Genomic DNA, 19137 nt, shown 5'->3' on the forward strand with positions numbered 1-19137 from the left:
GAGGAAGAAATGCAGAGCGGCATCTGTAGTCACCTGTGTGATGTAATCAATGCAGGGGGTTAAAACGTGTCACAGGCGACCAACTGACTCAAAACACTGAACCAAATCACGCGCAACACCGCAGCCAAGCGCCACACAATAGAGACAGAGAACAATAGCCGCGCACTGTTTTATTCACAATATCTGATTCACTTTAATACAGTAATCAGCGGGGCCTATATCCCGCGGAAGGTTATAGCATTCGGTCGATTTAAAGCACTGCGCTTCAGTTTAAATTAAGCCATTTTATGTGTTTTGAAGCCCCCCGGGAAGAAGAGAAGAGGAACACGTTGTAACGTGCGGAGCGGAGGGGAGAGAGATAGACTCACACAGGGAGGGAGGGAGCGAGGAGTGAATGGGCACGACTCAGGCAGTAGCACTGCGCCCTTCACTTTATCGATATCGATCAGTTTGGTAATCGAGACATCTAGACCCTCAGTGGGTCCATTGGACTAGCCCGGGAGCTAGCCGCAACACCAAAAGACAGAAGCTAACACGATGGGACGCATGTGAAGCAGACCGGGAGCTAACAGCAGCCTGGCAGAGAAAGAGACAAGGAAGCGGACGGCTAGCTACGCTAAACCGAAGCTAACGTTTGCTAACTGTTGGCTAATATTATTTCTAATGAGCAACCAACGAGTATGCGACCTGATACGAAGAGGTTAGTCCCTGCTAATTCATTTCCCCACTACCAGTAATGTATCTGTTAACCCCCTTTAGCCCGGGTTGATTTTTTTTCTAAAGCAATGAGATAATGAAAGAGGAAGCATACTGCAGGGTGCGATGGCAGAACAGTTAGCATGTTAGCAAACGTAACATTTCAATTTCATAGCACGGGGGTTGGTGTGGGATAGTGTGTGCCACTTCAGATATGTTAACAATTAACAATACACTAAACGTTTATAAACGCCTGAAGATATTATGCTTGGTTGCGCTGACGGACGGTAGGTTACTGTGATGCGCTACTTGTTAGCCGTTAGCTACCATGTCACAAGTGGTGCCAGATGCGCATCTTCATTATTCTAGGCTGCTAACATGTTAGCTTTACTGTTTGTTAATGTGTATGAGCATCCCGATGCTAACGTTATCAGTCCTCGCTCAGTCACAGAGAGGTGCATACATCAACTAGCCGTAAGTCCAATGCAGAGCAGTGAATTTTGACACACTGGTGATTGAGACATTTCACAGTGCATAGAGCTTTCTAACGTTAACTTAACTCATCACTTTGCTCAGGACCCTCCTTTCTCTGTTTTATAAAGCAAAACAAATCTACAAGTAATTTACGTAATAGTAACCAGAAGAATAGTTCAAGAGCCTATGCTCCAATTATACGCGTTTTTTACAAACCCACTGACTAAAATAAATCGCACTGCACAATAAGGTTACCTGTCAGGTTTGTGATCTTGGGCTTATTTTATTTTATTTAGAAAAGTTGAAACAGTTTTTATGTTGGTGCTACAAAGATCAATTCGTTGATTACAGAAAATGAACAGTTGTTAATTTTAATAATTTAATAGCCCTTTGTTTGTTCTGTGGGGATTTTGTGTTTTTCTGGTATTTTTTTATTACAGGAAACTGAATTTGTTTTGGACTGTTGGTGCAAGAAAAGCAATGTTTAAAGACGTGTGAAATTACCATCAACATTATCCACAGTTTCTGCTATTTTACAGACCAAGCGTTTAATTGATTACCAAGAACATCACTTGGAGGCTAATCATGAATTAAAATAATAGTTAGTACAGTAACACCAAACACTGTGATCCAATTAGGCCCATTGGCCTGCAGCTATCAAGCATTTGTATTATCCATTAATGTGTAAGTTATGTAGTCCAATCATGGCTTGGTTTATAAAATGTCACAAAATGTCCATTACTGTTTCTCTTTAATAACAAATCTGAAGTAATCCCGATCAAAAATATTGATGTACTTGACATTTTAGAGAAAATGTAACATGACATTGGCTTATATCATTATCACAGTGTTTAAATTAGGGATTCAACTAATTGTTATCTTCTTTATCGATTAATATGGTGATTAGTTTTTCATCAGTGCGAGAAACACGTGAAGAAAGCCTGTGATGCCGTCAGGTAGCTCATTGACACAAACATGAAAATATTCACTTCGTTACTTAGCGTGTTAGCAGCCCTGGGTACCTTTTACAGTACTGTCAAAGTGATGCTGATACCAATGGAGTACTTCATCTGATACCTTGGCATGCAGCGCTACTAACTCGTTCAAATACACAGAGTGTATGGGTGGTACCTGCTGTGATAGTGGACCAATCACACGTCATATTAAATTGAAGAACGAGAGCAATGATTGGCTGCGATGTTACAAAAAAGAATCGGTTGCAGAAATCGCTTGACTGGAGCGCTTTCAGTGCTGCTTGGTACAGCATTGTTGCAGCTGATAGATTAAAGGTTTGGAGAACTAACGTCCATCCCTCCATGTCAGGTAAAAGAGCAGAATGTCACAGATGAGAAGCTGAGACAAGGGAATATTTTTTGTTTTTGTTTAAAAAGGAATTAAACAGTTAGTCATTGATTAAAGTTGTTGTGGATTATGTTACTTTAGCTAAACTAATCAATGAATGGACTGATTGTTCCTGCTGTTCTGAAATTCTGAAATAATGTTCTGGTGGTGGCTTCAGACATCCAGTGTGCATCAGCTATGAGCCGTCTGTAGAGACCGCACCTCACCTGTCCACACCTGGTCCACTCGCTGCTCCTCTCCGTGGTTTTAGTCTCTGTTGGTCCTCAACGTCCAGCATCGTCCAGCCTGGGGTTTTGTGTCGGCACCACAGAGGAAACCACACAGGCTCATTCACTTTGACTGAGTTCATTTTAGTTTGTCTCACACAAGAGAAAATTCTCCAGTTAATTGTTGTCAAAGAAGAGAAAGATAAACTGAATAAGCCACAGCAAACTTTGTTTAAGAGCAAACATATTTCCATTTCCCTGCATTTTATTGACAAGACGGTTAATGAAGAAAATCACTGATAACAAAAGTCATTGCACATAGTGATTAAAATCATCTGCGGTGGTGATCCATCCTCGACACCCCGCGATACAAGCACCATGTAAACACCTTAAACACTGATCAGAGACCTGCTGTACACAAGTCTGTGTGTCTGTCCTTCATGTGGGACAGATTCATTTTAATTTTGTTAAGTTCCAAGTCCACTTTCACCTGGTCATTTGTCAGGATTTTCTGCCATACTTTGTCCTTTGTGACAGTCAACTCAGTATTTTCATATTCTGAACGTGTTGATCGAACAAAACGGGCAACGTGACGGACATTTTGTTCAAACCATTGACAGATTAACTGAGAAAAGAATCGGTGGATTAATTGATGATATCAGTTGTACGTTGCAGCCCTCATGTTATTTATGAATACTTGAAATAACCGGCCCCACTCAGGGAAATGAGATACCCGTCCAGTTTCCTCCATCACAGCCTGCTGATATCCATCTGTAACAATGTCATCATCACACAGATAAACAGGAAGTGAGCTTCTGGTACAGGAAGTGGTTAATAGGACACCATGAACAGAATTAGTTTGGCTAACTAGTGTTATTAATGTTGTTTGTTGTCTCAAGGCTGGTTGTAGGATTGATCCATCTGTTCTCTGCTGGCGAGGATGTGAATCAGTCACTGAACTCAGATCAGTGAAATCAACTCGTACGAGACTCTCACGCTGAGCTGAAATGAAACGAGTGCACGTGAATCATGTACAGAGTATGCTGAGGTTGGATTGACAACTGACCTCTACACGATTTAAGCTCTTTACACACAAAAAGGAAAGCGTAAGATGGCTAACGATGACAGAAGGAAACAGGGACAAATCTGTCATTTCAAAATAAAAGTCTCTGAATTTGAAGAATTCTCAACATAAATAGAACGAAGCTTGAACAATTAAAACAAATATGATAGAAACTGCAGCGTGGCCAAGTGAAATCATTACAGCGCGTCACCACAGAGAAGCTCCAGTCCAGAAACCGTCTCCAGGTGTAAGGGTACATGAGTACTTAATTGATTGTTAATGTTCTGTTGATCGACTGATTAATTAACTTTTCAGCTAGTGTCCATGACCCAAACAAAGATGGCAGCAGGATGGGGAATCAGGAAGTCCATCCCTGTCCGACAGAGGGACTGCTTGTTTTCAGATGTTCTCATGAGGAATCCTCCCTGTAAAAATGAACTGTGATGTTAACTGAGTGGGTCGTGTCCCTGTTGTCTCTCTCTCTCTCCCCCTCTGTGTGTGTGTGTGTGTGCGCGCGTGCAGCTGACTTGTTCGGGGATGTCGGGCAGTAAGGCGCTGGGCGGGGGGGCTGGCGGGGGGGCGAGGCGCAGGCGGACGCGGTGCCGGCGCTGCCAGGCCTGCATGAGGACCGAGTGTGGCGAGTGTCACTTCTGTAAGGACATGAAGAAGTTCGGAGGGCCCGGCCGGATGAAGCAGTCCTGCCTTTTGAGACAGTGCACAGCGGTGAGACACACACACACACACACACACACACACACACACACACACTAGCAGCAGCTTGATTGATAGGTGTCTCCACAATTTGCTGATTTTTATCACAATGCTGTACATGTGAGGGGAGTCACTGAGCCGGTTTTAAACTACACATTTGCATGTGGAGCAAACACAGTTTATATCTCAAAGTGCTCACTTCAGTTAAAAGGCCTCCATTTGCATGTAGCAACAGGCCTTTAACAGCAGAGAACTGAACTACAATCAGCTGAATTGCTTCTAATAGAGCATCACTAAAAGCAGACATGAAGCAAACAGTGAAACATGTGAGAGAGCAGGAACGTGTGGATCTGATCAAAGCTAAAACTGTGGGATTGCAGTAATTGTACTGTGTTTCCTGCTTGAGGGTGTCGTTAAACACAGAATCATGACAGAGGAAGTAATAGGGCCTGGACCTGGCCCGGGCCGGGACTGGACCGGGCCAAGCAGGCAGTCTGATACAGTGACTCTGTGTGTACCTGTAGAATGGAAGTCTGTTATTAACACCACTTGTTACCCTGATTCAAAAAAAAAAAAAACAACCATAATAAAACAGAATTCAGTGATTTGCAAACCTTTGTGACTTAAATTCACTTGAATACAGTGCAGAGCCAGGATATTTAATCCTCAAACTGCTACGCTTTATTCTTTGTTGTAGATATACACTGAACATATTCTGTGGGCTGTCACTGTGTCCCAGCAGTGTTGAACAATACTCCATCAGTGTTGGGACGCTTGTTGGAGCGGTTTTTAAGTGGCCGTTGAACTGACCGTCTGTTTCCCGTGTAGCCTGGAGGACAGGAAAACAGACTGCAGCTCAACTCGTCCTGTCATACCCAGTCAGGACCTTCTCACCTGCAAGCAGGTTACCTGTAGATCAGGCATGTCAAGCTGGTCCACAGGAGGGCCGGTGTGGCTGCAGGTTTTTGTGCCAACCAACCAAGAGCACACCGTTTGACCAATCAACTGTCTGAAGACGGAGATCAGTTGATTAAATGAGTCAAGTCTGGTGTGCTGCTACTTGGTTGGAGAGAAAACCTGCAGCCACACCGGCCCTCCTGTGGACCAGTTTGACATGCCTGCTGTAGATGATCCACACTGGTGTTTTCTCTCTCTCTGGTGTGTTGCTGCTCCTGCCCCAACTGGGTTGAAACGTGATGCTGCCATCACTTTCACAAGAAGCAAAAATGGAGCCGACGAGGTCGGACATTAAGTGGATCGTCTTTGTACAGTTTTCAGCTGAGAGTGTGTCAGGAAGGATGAGCAGATGATCACATTCTGTTCTGTTTAGGTGTTACACAGCTTCACAGCTTTGTTGGAATCTGGGTCAAACCTTAATGTTTCTGGTCAAATTAAATTAAAATACCCGAGAGATCAACAACCTTTAAAAACTGAAAGTTGTCATAAATCGGTGGAGCTCGCTGACGTGCGGCGTTGTTGTTAATGCAGCAGCACCTGTGAAGAAGTGAGGAGCAAACAAAATGTTCTCACACTCCACATTTCCTGCTCCACAAACGACATGTTAACATACAGAGAGCACAGATTTACATGTCGGTGTAATTCCCTGTCTCTCTCTCTCTCTCTCTCTCTCTCTCTCTCTCTCTCTCTCTCTCACACACACACACACTCACTCTCAGCACATCTTCTTCGAACACTGAAGGTGTGGATTTTTTTGTGTCGATTCTTCAAATAGCATCAGCAGAGAGCTGGAGCCCAGCAGGAGAGGATGCTGGGTTTCCATGGCAACCAGAGATGGTTGCTGGCGTTGAGTGAGAGAGTTGGCTTTGATCCATTGCTGTGGTTAAACACACACACACACACACACACACTAAGCCAGTCGATCTGCTGCTCTTCGTATTATTTCTGTTATTCATTTGTTTCTTGTTATGAGTGGGAGAGGAGGAGGAGGACTGGGGAGAGGAGGAGAACGTGTGCTTCCAGCTGTGATCTCGAGAGAAGAGTAGAAGAAGGTGGATGTAGGAGAGGATGGATGCTCCTCCTCCTCTGCCTCCTCCAGCAGCAGGAGGAAAGAGATGCCCCCTGGTGGTTTCTCAGAGACAGCAGGAGCAGCTTGCGTCCTCCTTGTTAATCCTTCCAGGTTTACCAGCAGAATAAACTGCAGTCATGTCTTTTTGTCCAGCTTTTAGCCGTGTGTCACATCACTGCTGAGGAGTGAAAAGGTTCTGCTTCTGTTGCATTTTCAAACTGAATCCAACAGGGTTGCTGTGTGAGTGTGATGAAGAACCTGTGGAGGTCAGTCCAGCGGGTTTCATTTCTGATCTCTGACATCAGAGAAACAGAAGGAGGCGCTTCACCTGTCTCTGTACCTGTCTCACTCACCTGCATGTCTCTCTGTACAGCCGGTGTTGCCCCACACGGCGGTTTGTTTTGCGTGCGGCGAGGCGGGGAAGGAGGACACAGTGGACTCTGAGGAGGAGAAGTTCAGCCTCTCGCTGATGGAGTGCACCATCTGCAACGAAATCATCCACCCCAGCTGTCTGAAGGTGAGACTTCTGGTCCAGAAGCAGGAAACAGTCCACAGATGTGACCTCAGTGTCTCACAGGTGGCGGCTGCAGGTGTCTGCACTGCGGCTCTGTGCAGGACGTTTCAAGACTGAAACACACGGAGGTGACAGATGTGTGGACGATGACCTCACTTATGATCAATAGATATGTTGATCTCTGTTATCAGGCCTTATGTTAACTGAAGGGACTGATGACTGCCAAAATAAAAGTCTGTCTTTAAACTTTGACTCAGTCATACAGATCTAATGTCTCTGAGATATAAACCGGCATCAGAGATTGACCTTCCTGCAGCCTGAATTGCACTGACTGGAGCCTACAGTGATTTGTTACGTTGAATGAATCTGTGGCCTCAGCAGGTGATGGTCACTCACAGAACGTGACTGTGCCCTTATTCTGAAAACCACAGTGAAACATATATTTTGAGAAACGTGAATAAAGAATTAAGTTTTGATTTTACAAGAAAAATATGCAAAATTTGAAGATTTATGAGGAGGTGACATTTCAAAATAAATTGTAATGAAACAGAAAAATGACTGTCAGAGCTGTAATGCTGAGAGGCCAAAGTAATCCTGTTGTGTCAGTCATCTATGAATAAAATGTCCATCCCAGTTTGCCTGAGGTGACCTCTTCAGATGTCTCCAGAGCCCACAGAGATTCAGTCCACTGAGACAAACACCACAGCTAAGACCTTGTCTGAGACACGAGTCCACGTTCTGTCTAACTGAGTCACTGTGGATTTGTTAGCTGTCGCTCACTTTGTCTTGTGCTGTGAAATTTACCACGAGAGAAAATGAAGCAACAAGAAGCAGCTTGAAAACAGGACTTGTTACTGGTTTGCATGCTGTAGAAGACACACATGAAGACACATGTCCTGAGTGCGTGTTTGTCTCCTCAGATGGGCAAAGCTGAAGGAATCATCAACGATGAGATCCCAAACTGCTGGGAGTGTCCAAAGTGCCACAAGGAGGGCAAAACCAGTAAGGTAAGGGTCAGAGCAGGTCTCAGGACCCCAGGGTCTCAGACCGGTGGGGCGTCTGTCCAGCTGGACACTGTGAGATGTCCTCTTAAGGAAACCAAACACTCACATTTCCTTTGACAACTGCAAAGGAGGAAATGCAAATAAATGTGCTGTTATGGTACATAATCCTGTAATGTTTTAACAAACGTGTCTTGTCATTTTATGAGGAAAGTTAAGTAATTTGAAATGCTGTGAAATAAAAGTATTTGATTAAAGGGATTCTTTTGTAGAATTACACAAAGATGGTTCCTAATCATTTTTTAAATTGTCTTTTCACTCATGGTGATTAAAGCTTTTTCCTGGTTTCATTCTGCCTGATGTCGACTCCCCAGCTTCTTTATTGTAGACGCGCTGTTTTTCTGTGACGTGTCGCGAGTCTTCCTGTGGCTGCCAATGAATCCGAGCTTCACTTTGTGTGCAGGACCAGACGGACGGCTCAGGGAAACGCAGGCTGGATAACGGGGAGGTGGGCCGCTGGAAGCTCACAGATGACCCGCCCCCGAAAAAGAAAGCCCCTTCCTCACTGGAGGAGGTGGGGAGGACGGAGGCGGGCCACAAGAGGAAGAAGGAGAAGGAGGTGCCTCCGGACAGTGGGCCCAAGAAGAAGGTGAACACACTGTGAAGCACTCAGGAGCTCTGAGATGATGACTGACTGACTGTGTGTGACCTGTTTACTCCTCTGACTGTCTGTCTGTCTCCTCTGCCTGTCTGTCTCTCAGGTGAAGGGCGCCCATGAAAAACGCCTCAAAAAGGTTTGAAGCCTTCATTCATTCATCTCTTCAGCAAACTGCACCTGAGTGATTCCTCTGTGTGTGCCAACAAGGCAAAGTTGTAAGCTGAAATTTATCTTTTCTCTTCATCAGAAACCCAAACAGGAGGCGGTGGAGTCAAACGGCCCCAACTCCTCAGCGGGAGGAGGAGCAGGAGGACTGCAGGGCTCCTCCACAACTGCTTCCTCTCAGTCTGGGGGAGGAGGAGGAGGTGCAGTGGGGGCGTCGAGTGCAGACCAGCGCTCCCATCACAGAGAGAAATTGGAGCGATTTAAGAGGATGTGTCTGCTGGAGCGTCGGCCCGAGTCCTCATCTTCGTCCTCTTCCAGCTCCGAGTCTGACTCCGAGTCTGACTCTGACGACTCCCTGAGGGGCGAGCAGGCGGGGGGAGGCTCCTCACCTTCTTCATCCTCCCCAGTCCCTCCTCCACCCGTCATCTACGGAAACAGCAGCGGGGGACGGACGGAGAGAGAGAGGAGTCGCAGTGAGCGGGAGAGAGAGAGGGATCGGGAGCGCCGCCTGGCCGAGTTGGGCTTCAGCGCCAGCGAGGAGTCCGAGGGGGAGGGAGGCAGGGGCGAGGAGGAGGTGCAAGACGAAGAGCAGGGAGGAGGGGAGAAGGCTCGACGGAGAGGGGGGGGAGGAGAGGCGGGGTTACCTCCGCGAGGACGGAAAGGAGGACTGCTGGATGGAGAGGAGGAGGACACACCCACCTCTGACAGGACCAGGAAAACCTCTGCCACCCTCCCCCCGCCTTCACCCCTCTCCTCCAATCAGATGCCGCCGTCTTCACAGCACGATGGCTTCACAGGGAAGCAGCGCAGCAATGGGCAGGAAGCGCGCAACGGACGGACACGAGGAGGGTCAGGGGGAGGGAGGGAGGGCGGGGAGAAGGAGAATGCCAGCGGAGTTATGACCAATCACAGACATAGCGGGGGAGGAGGGGGCGGGACCAAAGGTACTGGGAGCCGCAGCAACAAGATTCGTAGCAACAGTAAGAACCAGACGTCTAGAAACAACAGCACCTCCTCCTCCTCCATCTCCACCTCTAACGGAGGAGGAGGGGGCGGAGGACCGGGAGGAGGTGGCCTGATGATGTCTGCCATGGCGGCGTCTCCCTGCTCGCAGCCATCCCGCATCGCCCCACGCTCTCAGATGATGAAGCGCAGCCCGCCCGCCGTGCCCTCGCCCCCCCGGCCCGTTCAGATGGAGAGACACCTGGTGCGCCCCCCCCCCCACCTGCCCTGAGCCCAGCTGCCTGCCGCTGGACTCTGGCTCCTCCCACATCATGACACGTGACGTGTGGCTCAGAGTGTTCACTCACCTGAGCCAGAGAGAGTTGTGTGTCTGCATGAGGGTGTGCCGCACCTGGAGCCGCTGGTGAGTGACACCGCAGCGTGACATCACGGCCTGTGACACAGCAGTGTGTGTTTAAAGTTACGCTGACACCTGCTTCACACTGGACAAAAACCTGTTGGCGTCAGGCTTTTTGCTAAGTGTGGAAGTGTGCAATCACCATTCAGCCTCAGGTCACATGACTCTGCAGCAGTCTCAGGTTTTAATTAGCTCTTCTCTGATTGGCTATGACCTTTGTAAAAGTTCAGGACATTGGCGTGTCAGCAGTGTTTTGTCCGGCGCTTGATCGCCGTCCAGTCGCCGTTGACTTTGAAAGAGACTGACGTGAAAGATAAAGTAACACAGTGACTTGTTCACTGGCCTCCATGTCAGTACCTGATCAGCACTGAGCATGTGCAGCTCTCAGCAGAGACAACTGTTTCAGTTCCTGCGTCGCTGTAAAAGACGGAAAGCCTTCACGTGACGTGACGAAGAAGTTTGAATACTTGATCAGTTTGATGTGTTTGAGTTGTTACATCCTGTTCTGACATGAGCTTGTGAGTGAAGTTTTTCCCGTTTCGCTGTGCGGTTCAGTCGAGTCCAGTGTTTGTAAGGCGTTTAAGAGGTTCAGTGTTTTCGAGTCAGTGATGCAGGACTCAGATGACATGATGTGAGGCCGAGTCGACAGGAAGCGGACGTCCCGACGCAGACGAGTTAGCTTTTTTTTTTTTTTTGTTATTTTTGAGCCTTCATCACATGTCGTGATATTGACAAATAGGAGTACAGAGTGTTTTGAAGAGACAAAAGCCCTTTAAAGTTTAAAATGTGTTCTAATCTGTCACTTGCGCTGAGATTTAAGGGAGGACATTTTAAGGGTTTTATTTTACCTTAATGACACTTAAATTGTCTGGTGGTTCTGCTTAACATTTAAATTCACCTTCTCAGCTAAACGTGTAAACGGTATTTACTTTGTTAATTCAGGAGTTTTGACATGGTTTAGGCTTTCAGATTAACTGACAAAACAAATCTTGTGTGTCTGATCGCTCGAAGCGTCCACTTCCTCTTCCTGTGTGCTGTGCAGTCCGGTGTCTGGTCTGCTCGGACAGTAAACTGCGGTCAGAAGAGACTGTTGCTCACAGATGTCCCCAGTGTGTTCACCTTGTCTTTTTCTCCTTCAGGTGTTGTGACAAAAGGTTGTGGACTCAGATCGATCTGAGCCGGCAGAGGTCCATCACCCCCCCCATGCTGAGTGGTATCATCCGCCGACAGCCCGTCTCCCTCAACCTGGGTTACACCAACATCTCCAAGAAACAGTTAATGTGGCTCATCAACCGCCTCCAAGGTGCCTCAGCACTTCCTGTTCTCCTGTTGTCTGCAGCAGTCTGCTGGTTTCATGTCAGATATTCTGGACTTGTGAGCTGTTATATGCAGCCGGTCCTGATTCGAGCAGGTTGCTTTGCTAAGTGGGTCCAGTGGGTGAACGCTCTCCTGGAAGTTAGTGAGTGCATGTTGAGGTTAATGTGGGCGCAGATTCAGTCCACGTTCCTCAGGTCAGCTGGCTTCAGGCAGCTGCTGCCCGTTTTGGATCATTTGATGTGTTTTAACAGCAACATTACTGCAGGTGACTGTCGGCCCGCGTCTCGCCCGTCCGTCTCACCTGTCGCGTGTGTCCTGCTCAGGTCTGTTGGAGCTGAACGTGTCTGGCTGTCCGTGGCCGGTGGTCTCTGCTCTTTGCCAGGCCGTCTGTCCCTGTCTGAAGCTGCTGGACGTCAGCAGGGTGGAGGACCTGAAAGATTCGCAGCTCAGAGAGCTGCTGGCGCCCCCACCTGACACCCGGACAGGTGAGACACCCTCACACAGAATTTAAAGGAGCAGATTTAGATCACAACTCAGTCTGTCATTCAGTGCACACAACTGACGTGAAGTTCTGTTAACATCTTAAAAAGATTCACGCATAAACAACAGTTTGTAATGTGGTATACTGATGTCTTTAAATGGAGCTTTAAACTTAAAACTGATAATTCCAATAAAACATCAGAATTTTCTGCTTTAAATGTGTTTCAAACTTTAAGAGGTACATGTTACTTTGTACATTTTATGTTGTTTTACTTGTATTTTAACACCTTTAATTAAAGGACAAATCTGTTTGTTTTCAGGGATTAAATTTCAATCCTTTCCAAGTTTACATCATCTTTGCCTTCTGCACATATTTTAAAGATATTTTAACTGGTAAACCCCTTAAAATCGACCAAATAACACGAATTCCTTCTTTTTAAGAGGCTTCACTTAGGTAAACATGCAGTCAGTGTATTTAATCCATTAATTTGTTGATCAATTCAAACCAGATTTATGGTGAAGAGCCATTCTGAGAGCTTAAATGGACAACTAAGGGACGTGTAGAATAGTTTAACCATCTATTAAAAGCTCTTGGCTTTGAAGTAAAGTTTTTTTTCTCAGAGTTTAGTTTTTCAAATGGATTCACATGGACTCACATGTTCTCTGCTCTGTGATTGGTCCATCAGCTCACGGTGAGACCAGAGTGGGGCGTTTCCAGAACGTGACGGAGCTGCGATTGGCCGGTTTGGACCTGACGGACGCGTCGTCCCGTCTGTTGGTGCGCTACGTCCCTCACCTGACCAGGTTAGACCTGAGCCAATGTGGGAACATCACAGACCAGACGGTGCACACCCTCACCTCCCCCATCTCCCCCCTGAGAGAGAGCCTCACCCACATCAACCTGGCAGGTGAACACAACAGAAACACGTGTCTCTGGTCTTAAGGATCACTGTGATTTTACCAGCAGTCGCCCAAACCCGGTTTGAGTCTCAGGGTTGTAAAGTTTGTATTGATTTCTTGTCCCGGGTGATTAGTTTGTGGTCTCAGTCAGCCATCGTACCCATTGAGATCATTTTTCATTTGGGTTATCGTCCCGGCACTTCCAGCCGCTTTACCGCTCGACTGTTTGGCATTCCTAAAATTTTCCGGCCTGTGACTGATGAAAACGGACTTTTTGAGTGACTTAGTAGCGAAGTGCGGAGGAAGCTGTGAGCTCAGTTGCGTCTCACCTGTGCAGCAAACAGGAAGGCTCACTGATGTGTTTCTGAGACGTTGTGGACAGAAATCAAACGGACGAATCACCACGAGCGGCGCGCCAGCGGCGTGTGGTGAGCTGTCGACTTTGTTGTGCTGGTGCGGAGTTTCCTGCGTGCTGTGCTACCTGACGGTGTTGGTGTGTTTCAGGTTGTGTGAAGGTGACGGAGCAGTGCCTCCCGTTGCTGCGTCGCTGCACCTCCCTGCAGACGGTGGACCTGCGTTCCTGCTCCCTCCTCTCCTCTGAGACCGGACAGCTGCTCTCCTTCTCTTCCCACACCTCCTCCTCTTCCTCCTGCACTTCATCCTCCTCCTCCTCTGCCATCACTGCGATCGCTGCTTCATCGTCCTCCTCCTCCTCCGCGTCAGCCTCCTCCTCCTCTTGTGCCCCTGAAGACAGAACACTGCTGAAGAACAGCTAAAGTCCTCCTCCCCATCACGTGATGCTCGATTCATTGATCCTGTCGGCCTACAAGCCCCGCCTCCCACCTCAGTACACTACAGAGAGGTGAGGAGGAGGAGGAGGAGGAGGAGTGGGAGGGGGGCTGTCCAATGTAGGAAACGAGTTTGGTTTGTTGTTGAGGACAGCGGCCACAGAAGGAGGATGAACATATTTTGGGGAAAGTTGTTGGTAATAGTTAAAAACTAGAATCCCTGAGCATGTACATATTTGTTCTCTGTACAATTCTGGGTGTGTATATATATATATGTAGTTTACTGTAAATGACCCTTAACCTTTGAAACATCAACACTCCTGCCTTCCTCCCCCTTCCTTCTCTCCCTTCTTCCCTCCTTATGTCCTCCCTTCTACCCAACGACCAGTCATCATGCCAGGCATCCACCTGCTCGTCAGTAGCTGCAGAACAGGGAAAAGTGGAAAATTGATGCTTGATGTTGTCCAGATTTAGTTTTTGTGGTTTAAAAGATTACTTTACTCCCCCCAACCCACACTGAAAGTCATAAACTTGTAGATTTGTCCCTTTGAATCGGGTACCAACTTTAAACTGAGGACAGTCTGATATTCGTGTCTGATAGAGAATGAGCGATGCGAGTGTAAGTCAGACGCTTTCCCTCTGCTTCCAGTCTTTGTGCTAAGCTAGGCTAAACACATCTGTGTCTCTAAGTGTCCATTTTCTCATCTCAATCTGAGGGAGTGAGTTGCCCTTACATGTCACATTGCCACTCTAAAAATGCATCTTTTATGTATGGGGTTTGGTACAGTTAGAGAGCCTCTGTGGCTGCCCATAAGTCCCCCCTCTGTGTGTCCTCAGAGACTCTCATGTCTCTGTGCAGAAGGATCGTTCCCCATTAGGATGGACGGACGCTGTGCCATTTTAGTCAACTGTCCCCGAACTCGCTGCATATTCAGACCAGCTTCACGTTCACGCGGTGCGGCTCGTTCAAGCTCACAAAGCCAAGAATCTTCCAGTGACGATTCCAGTACAGTTTCTGATCGGCAGCTTTCAGAAACACCTGCAGCTGCAGGTGAAGATTCAGTATGACACGTCTGTTCTCTGCGTTCACCGACGGTGAAAATCCCAGGGTGACGTCTTAACGTGCTGTCAAGGCACAAACCCAAACATATTCAGTTTGTTGTCATGTAAGATGGAGCGATGAGCTCGCCGTCGCTGCTCCTGGCGAAGATGAGCCGCCGCTCAGGCCAAACTGGTGAAGGATCAGCAGACCAGTCGCACCAGGGGCCCAGAGTTCATCCCAGCTTTTACTCATCAGGGCGCCTCTGCTCAAATTCATCCTTTAGTGTGGACTTAATGAATGTACGCACACACTGTTAGAGGTGTGAGTGTGTGTGTGTGTGTGATGTAAACCAGTGTTAACAGTGATGGTATGAGCCCGGTGTTGGAGGCAAACCAGTAAGCTTTCAGCCTGTAGTTCACCTCCAGACTGGTGAGGGATCAGAATCCTGTCGTCGTCCTGGTCCTGTTGTTTCAGACAGAAAGCTAACAGAACCAGAAGTGAACTGAAACAGCAGGACGGACGTGACGCACAGGACGTCTGCCGTGACCACAGCTGCCCTTTCGCTGTACTGAGGCTCGATGTCCAGATCTTCCTCAGACGTGTCTGTCGGGTGTGGATGGAGCTCGGCTCACACTTTGTCCCCGGCCTCCCGTCTTTGTGCTAAGCTACGCTAACTTTCGTGACATGTAAGACGTCAGACTGTTCCTTTAAATATCTCACTGACCGGCGGCCTCAGTATTTTTGGTTTTCTGGCAGCATCGCAGGTGAAGTTGTTCAGGTGTGGTTTTGGTTTGAGATATTTCCTTTCCTGTTTCCTCCACCGTGCGTGCGAGCGTGCGATCAGACCGACAGCGCCGGCTGTGTTTGAAACTGAGCCTCAGTGTCTTTAACATTTGCCTCAGTCATTCATCTTCCTCTCTTTGTTTTGTGTCTCTGCTCCCTCCATCATCCGTGTGTGTGTGTGTGTGTGTGTGTGTGTGTGTTCATCACCTCCGATCAGACGTGATCGATCAGGTTTTCTCAGGAGTATTTTTTTGTTTCTCTTTAAATCAGGTTGTAATTTATTTTGTGCCACAGCAGCAGTCCCCTCCCGCCCAGCACACGTTCCCGCCCTCCAGCCGTCGTCCTGCTGGACTGATGCTGCTTTGTTTTCTGCGTTAGGACCTTCCTGTGTTTGCTGCTTTGATGAATTTGAATCGGTTTGTTGTGGAGGCCCACTTCTGCACAGGAAAGAAAAAACATCAAGTGAGGAATAATGAAAGTTAAAAGTACTCCAAGTCAATATCACAACTTGACATTTTACTTCAATCAGAATCAACAGCAGAAGGACTTGAATTAGTTTTTTTGTTTGTTTGTTTTAGTTTTCTTGACTAAAATGGGCTTCTGTTCTCTTCCTCAGGGGCCTCACTTATGAAAACTGTCAGTCACATTCTGAATGTCATGTCAGGCTCTTTGTTAAAGCCAACTTTTGGCTTTTGATGAGTCACACGACAGCAACAAATCTTCCTGATTTTGGTCAGAAAGAGAAACTTTGTGCACACAGACGTTTTTCATAAACGACGCCCTGATGTTTGTGATGCCGCAGACGTGTGTGTGTGTGTGTGTGTGTGTGTGTGTGTGTGTGTGTGTGTGTGTGTGTGTGTGTGTGGTGGCTGTCCATCATGTGAATCAGTGGCACTGAGGGGAGGGGGATCAGAAATATTCTTTGCATCACATCTTGTATTGCATTTACCCAACAAATCAAACAAATGATGGACTACAGTTTTTCCTCGTTCCTCCTCTGTCAGGTTCAGGTTCAGGTTCAGGAGGCCCAGGTGTGTGGGCCTCCTTGTACTGGCTAACGGGTTGGTTAGCATGTCTCACGTTAGCTGGCCGGATACTCTTAAGCATTCTGTGACAGTTGCTGCTGCATTACCTCTGTTGCACTGTACTCAGACATACTGAATAACAGTGTTGGCATTAGAACATTAGCTAGCAGGCTATTTATTATCATCTTTCAGTCGTTCACAGTAATCCATTTTTTTTAGCTCGTTAGTCAGCTGAAGTAATGAGAACACCTGTTAGCTAGCTGGTGTTAGCCGGTGGAGGTTGTACAAAAAAAGAAAGAAAACAGAAGAATGTGATTACTACTGAAGAATAAAAAAGAAATGAATATTTAAAATACAATTTGGCAAACGAGAAAAAAGTGGGGAAAAGGGACAATTAATTTCCCATAGATTTGACCTTTTTAAATACATGTTAGCTCCGTAGCTCATTAGCAAGCTCAGATAACAAGCTAATGTTAGCGAGCTAACTACAGACGTAATGGAGCTTTGGAGGTTTTTAGCCGCCACTTCGTGCGGGGCAACCGCGTCAGGTCACGTCTTGCTTCAGGCTAATCGTGGTGGAGTCACTGCTGCCCTCGGCTGAACGTCCGTGTTAGTAAAAGCTGACGCAGTACAGTGGAGGTAATGCATCATTAATTCTGCTTCCTGTTCGCTCGTGGAGGTTTTGGACCTGCTGTAGTCCAGGAAATAAAGTGTTAATAGTTAGGCCTAAATTTCTAATTGCCACGACGTCATGCTGCCTGCCAGCCAGACGCCTTGTTGTGCCATAAACACACCAGATCAACGTTCCACTGTGTTGAACGTCTCAATGGGTCAGTTTTTCTACTTTATTTTTTTATATTCAGTTGTGATTTAGTGTTTCTGTTTTTGACTTGTTGTCACGGGGATCGATGCCTCGCATGTTCTGTTGATGATGCATATCACAGCTTCAGCCTTCACCTAGTGACAGGTGAGGAGATCAAATCTGACTGGATGATAATCCCTGACCCCGGAAAGCTCTTATCCAATCAGATGGCCAGACATATCTCACCTTCTCTCACCTGCTCTTGTCTATCTTAGTAAAGATGCACTGGATCATCATCATCCTCGCCTCCGCCTTCACCTTTTGCCAAATGTAGTTTTTGTTGTGAAAAGGGGCATTTCATCCCGATTTTTCTGTTTGCTTTTTTGTTCTTTTTTATACTTTGTCCGTGACTCTTCCGCTGTGTTGATGGGGAAAAAAATGAGGAAGAAGTTGGAACAAAAAGTAAAAAGTGACACAAAAAGACCAACTCAAGGCAGCTACGTATGAGTGACTACTGTAAAATGACTAACTAATAAAGAAGCAATGGTTTTGTTTTTACACACCGCGTGTCTGCGTCATGTTTCACGTTCACAGACAACATGAGCACGAGTTTGCTCACTAAACGTATGAATTGTTAAAGATGAATGAGCAGTGAAGACATCAGTGCTCACTGAGTAAAAGTGTTAATACAACTGTGTAAAAATACTGCATTACAATTTGCTGTTAAAGTTTTCATTTAAAGTACAGAAGAATAAACTGAAGTTTTACTCAACGCATCAAAAGTAGAAATACTCCACATTACTGGGCCTCAACGCTGACATATTTTTACTGATGAATGTGGGCGGATGAGAAATACCACAAAGTAAAGAATATTTAAAGCAACAGCAGTAAAAGTACTCTGTTTCTGTTGTTCGTTTAATACCGTTGGGTTATTTATTGTTTCATCACTCGTGTGTTAACATGATTTGACTTTAAAATATTTCGGCATCAAAACACATTGACTTAAGACCCGTACGTGGGAACAATGGTACTACTTGAGAATTTAGATTTTATGCTAATTTCACAGTTTTCTAATATATTGTAGTGTTATTTCAGCACATGTATGTGATGACGTGTTTGGTCTCTAATGAAACGTGACGTGTTGTCGTTTGCTCGTCTGGTTTGCCAACGCTGAAGTTTGGCTCCGCAGCAAAAGCAACAGAAGAGTAAAATAAAGATCTTTAATGCACAAGACAGTAAAATGTCTTTCAGAACAGTTTGCATCGTGAGAACCTTCACTTCGGACACTTGGACTCCATTTTGTCTTTCATACTTGATAAGCGCTTTTGCTTCAGCAGAATTTTCACTGCTTTTACTGGACTTTCCCTCGTGAGAGAATATTTCAGGTTTGTCGTAGTGGCACCTCAGCAGGCCTGAAGGGCCTGGACACTCGTCCCACCGCCGGCTGGGAGACACGAAGAGACCCTGCAGAGGAGACACGCTCACACGACGGACGGACGGATGGGAGAAGTGATCTGCGCTCTGGATCCAAGGAAGTTCCACTTTATTAAAGAAAATTCATCAAATGAGTGGATTTTTAGTAAGTTAGACTTGTACTGAAATAATGTCGCTTCCAATAAAAGTTTGTCAGCAAAACCGTCACATTTAAAATAAAACAAACAAGATTAAATGCAATAAAGTCGAATGATGGTGTACAGGAGATTAAAAAACGAAGAAATGTTCAGGTTTTGGTTTTGAAGTGTTGGCAGATTTAGACTCAGTTCA

The 19137-nt window shown here is 46.4% G+C and overlaps 1 protein-coding gene across 1 annotated transcript; it reads left to right on the forward strand.

Annotated features, from left to right (window-relative positions):
• zgc:158376 (uncharacterized protein LOC100101643 homolog) lies at positions 1-17931 on the forward strand. Its single transcript, XM_046416521.1, is given in 12 exon segments — positions 1-700; positions 4324-4524; positions 6912-7055; positions 7973-8059; positions 8517-8702; positions 8815-8847; positions 8959-10089; positions 10091-10242; positions 11376-11539; positions 11877-12038; positions 12720-12941; positions 13438-17931. Coding segments are annotated over 11 exon segments (2739 nt in total). The 5' UTR covers positions 1-700; positions 4324-4338; the 3' UTR covers positions 13710-17931.
• The last annotated feature ends 1206 nt before the right edge of the window (positions 17932-19137 follow it).

Source organism: Scatophagus argus, chromosome 16, assembly GCF_020382885.2.
Source record: "Scatophagus argus isolate fScaArg1 chromosome 16, fScaArg1.pri, whole genome shotgun sequence".
Lineage (NCBI taxonomy): Eukaryota > Metazoa > Chordata > Actinopteri > Scatophagidae > Scatophagus > Scatophagus argus.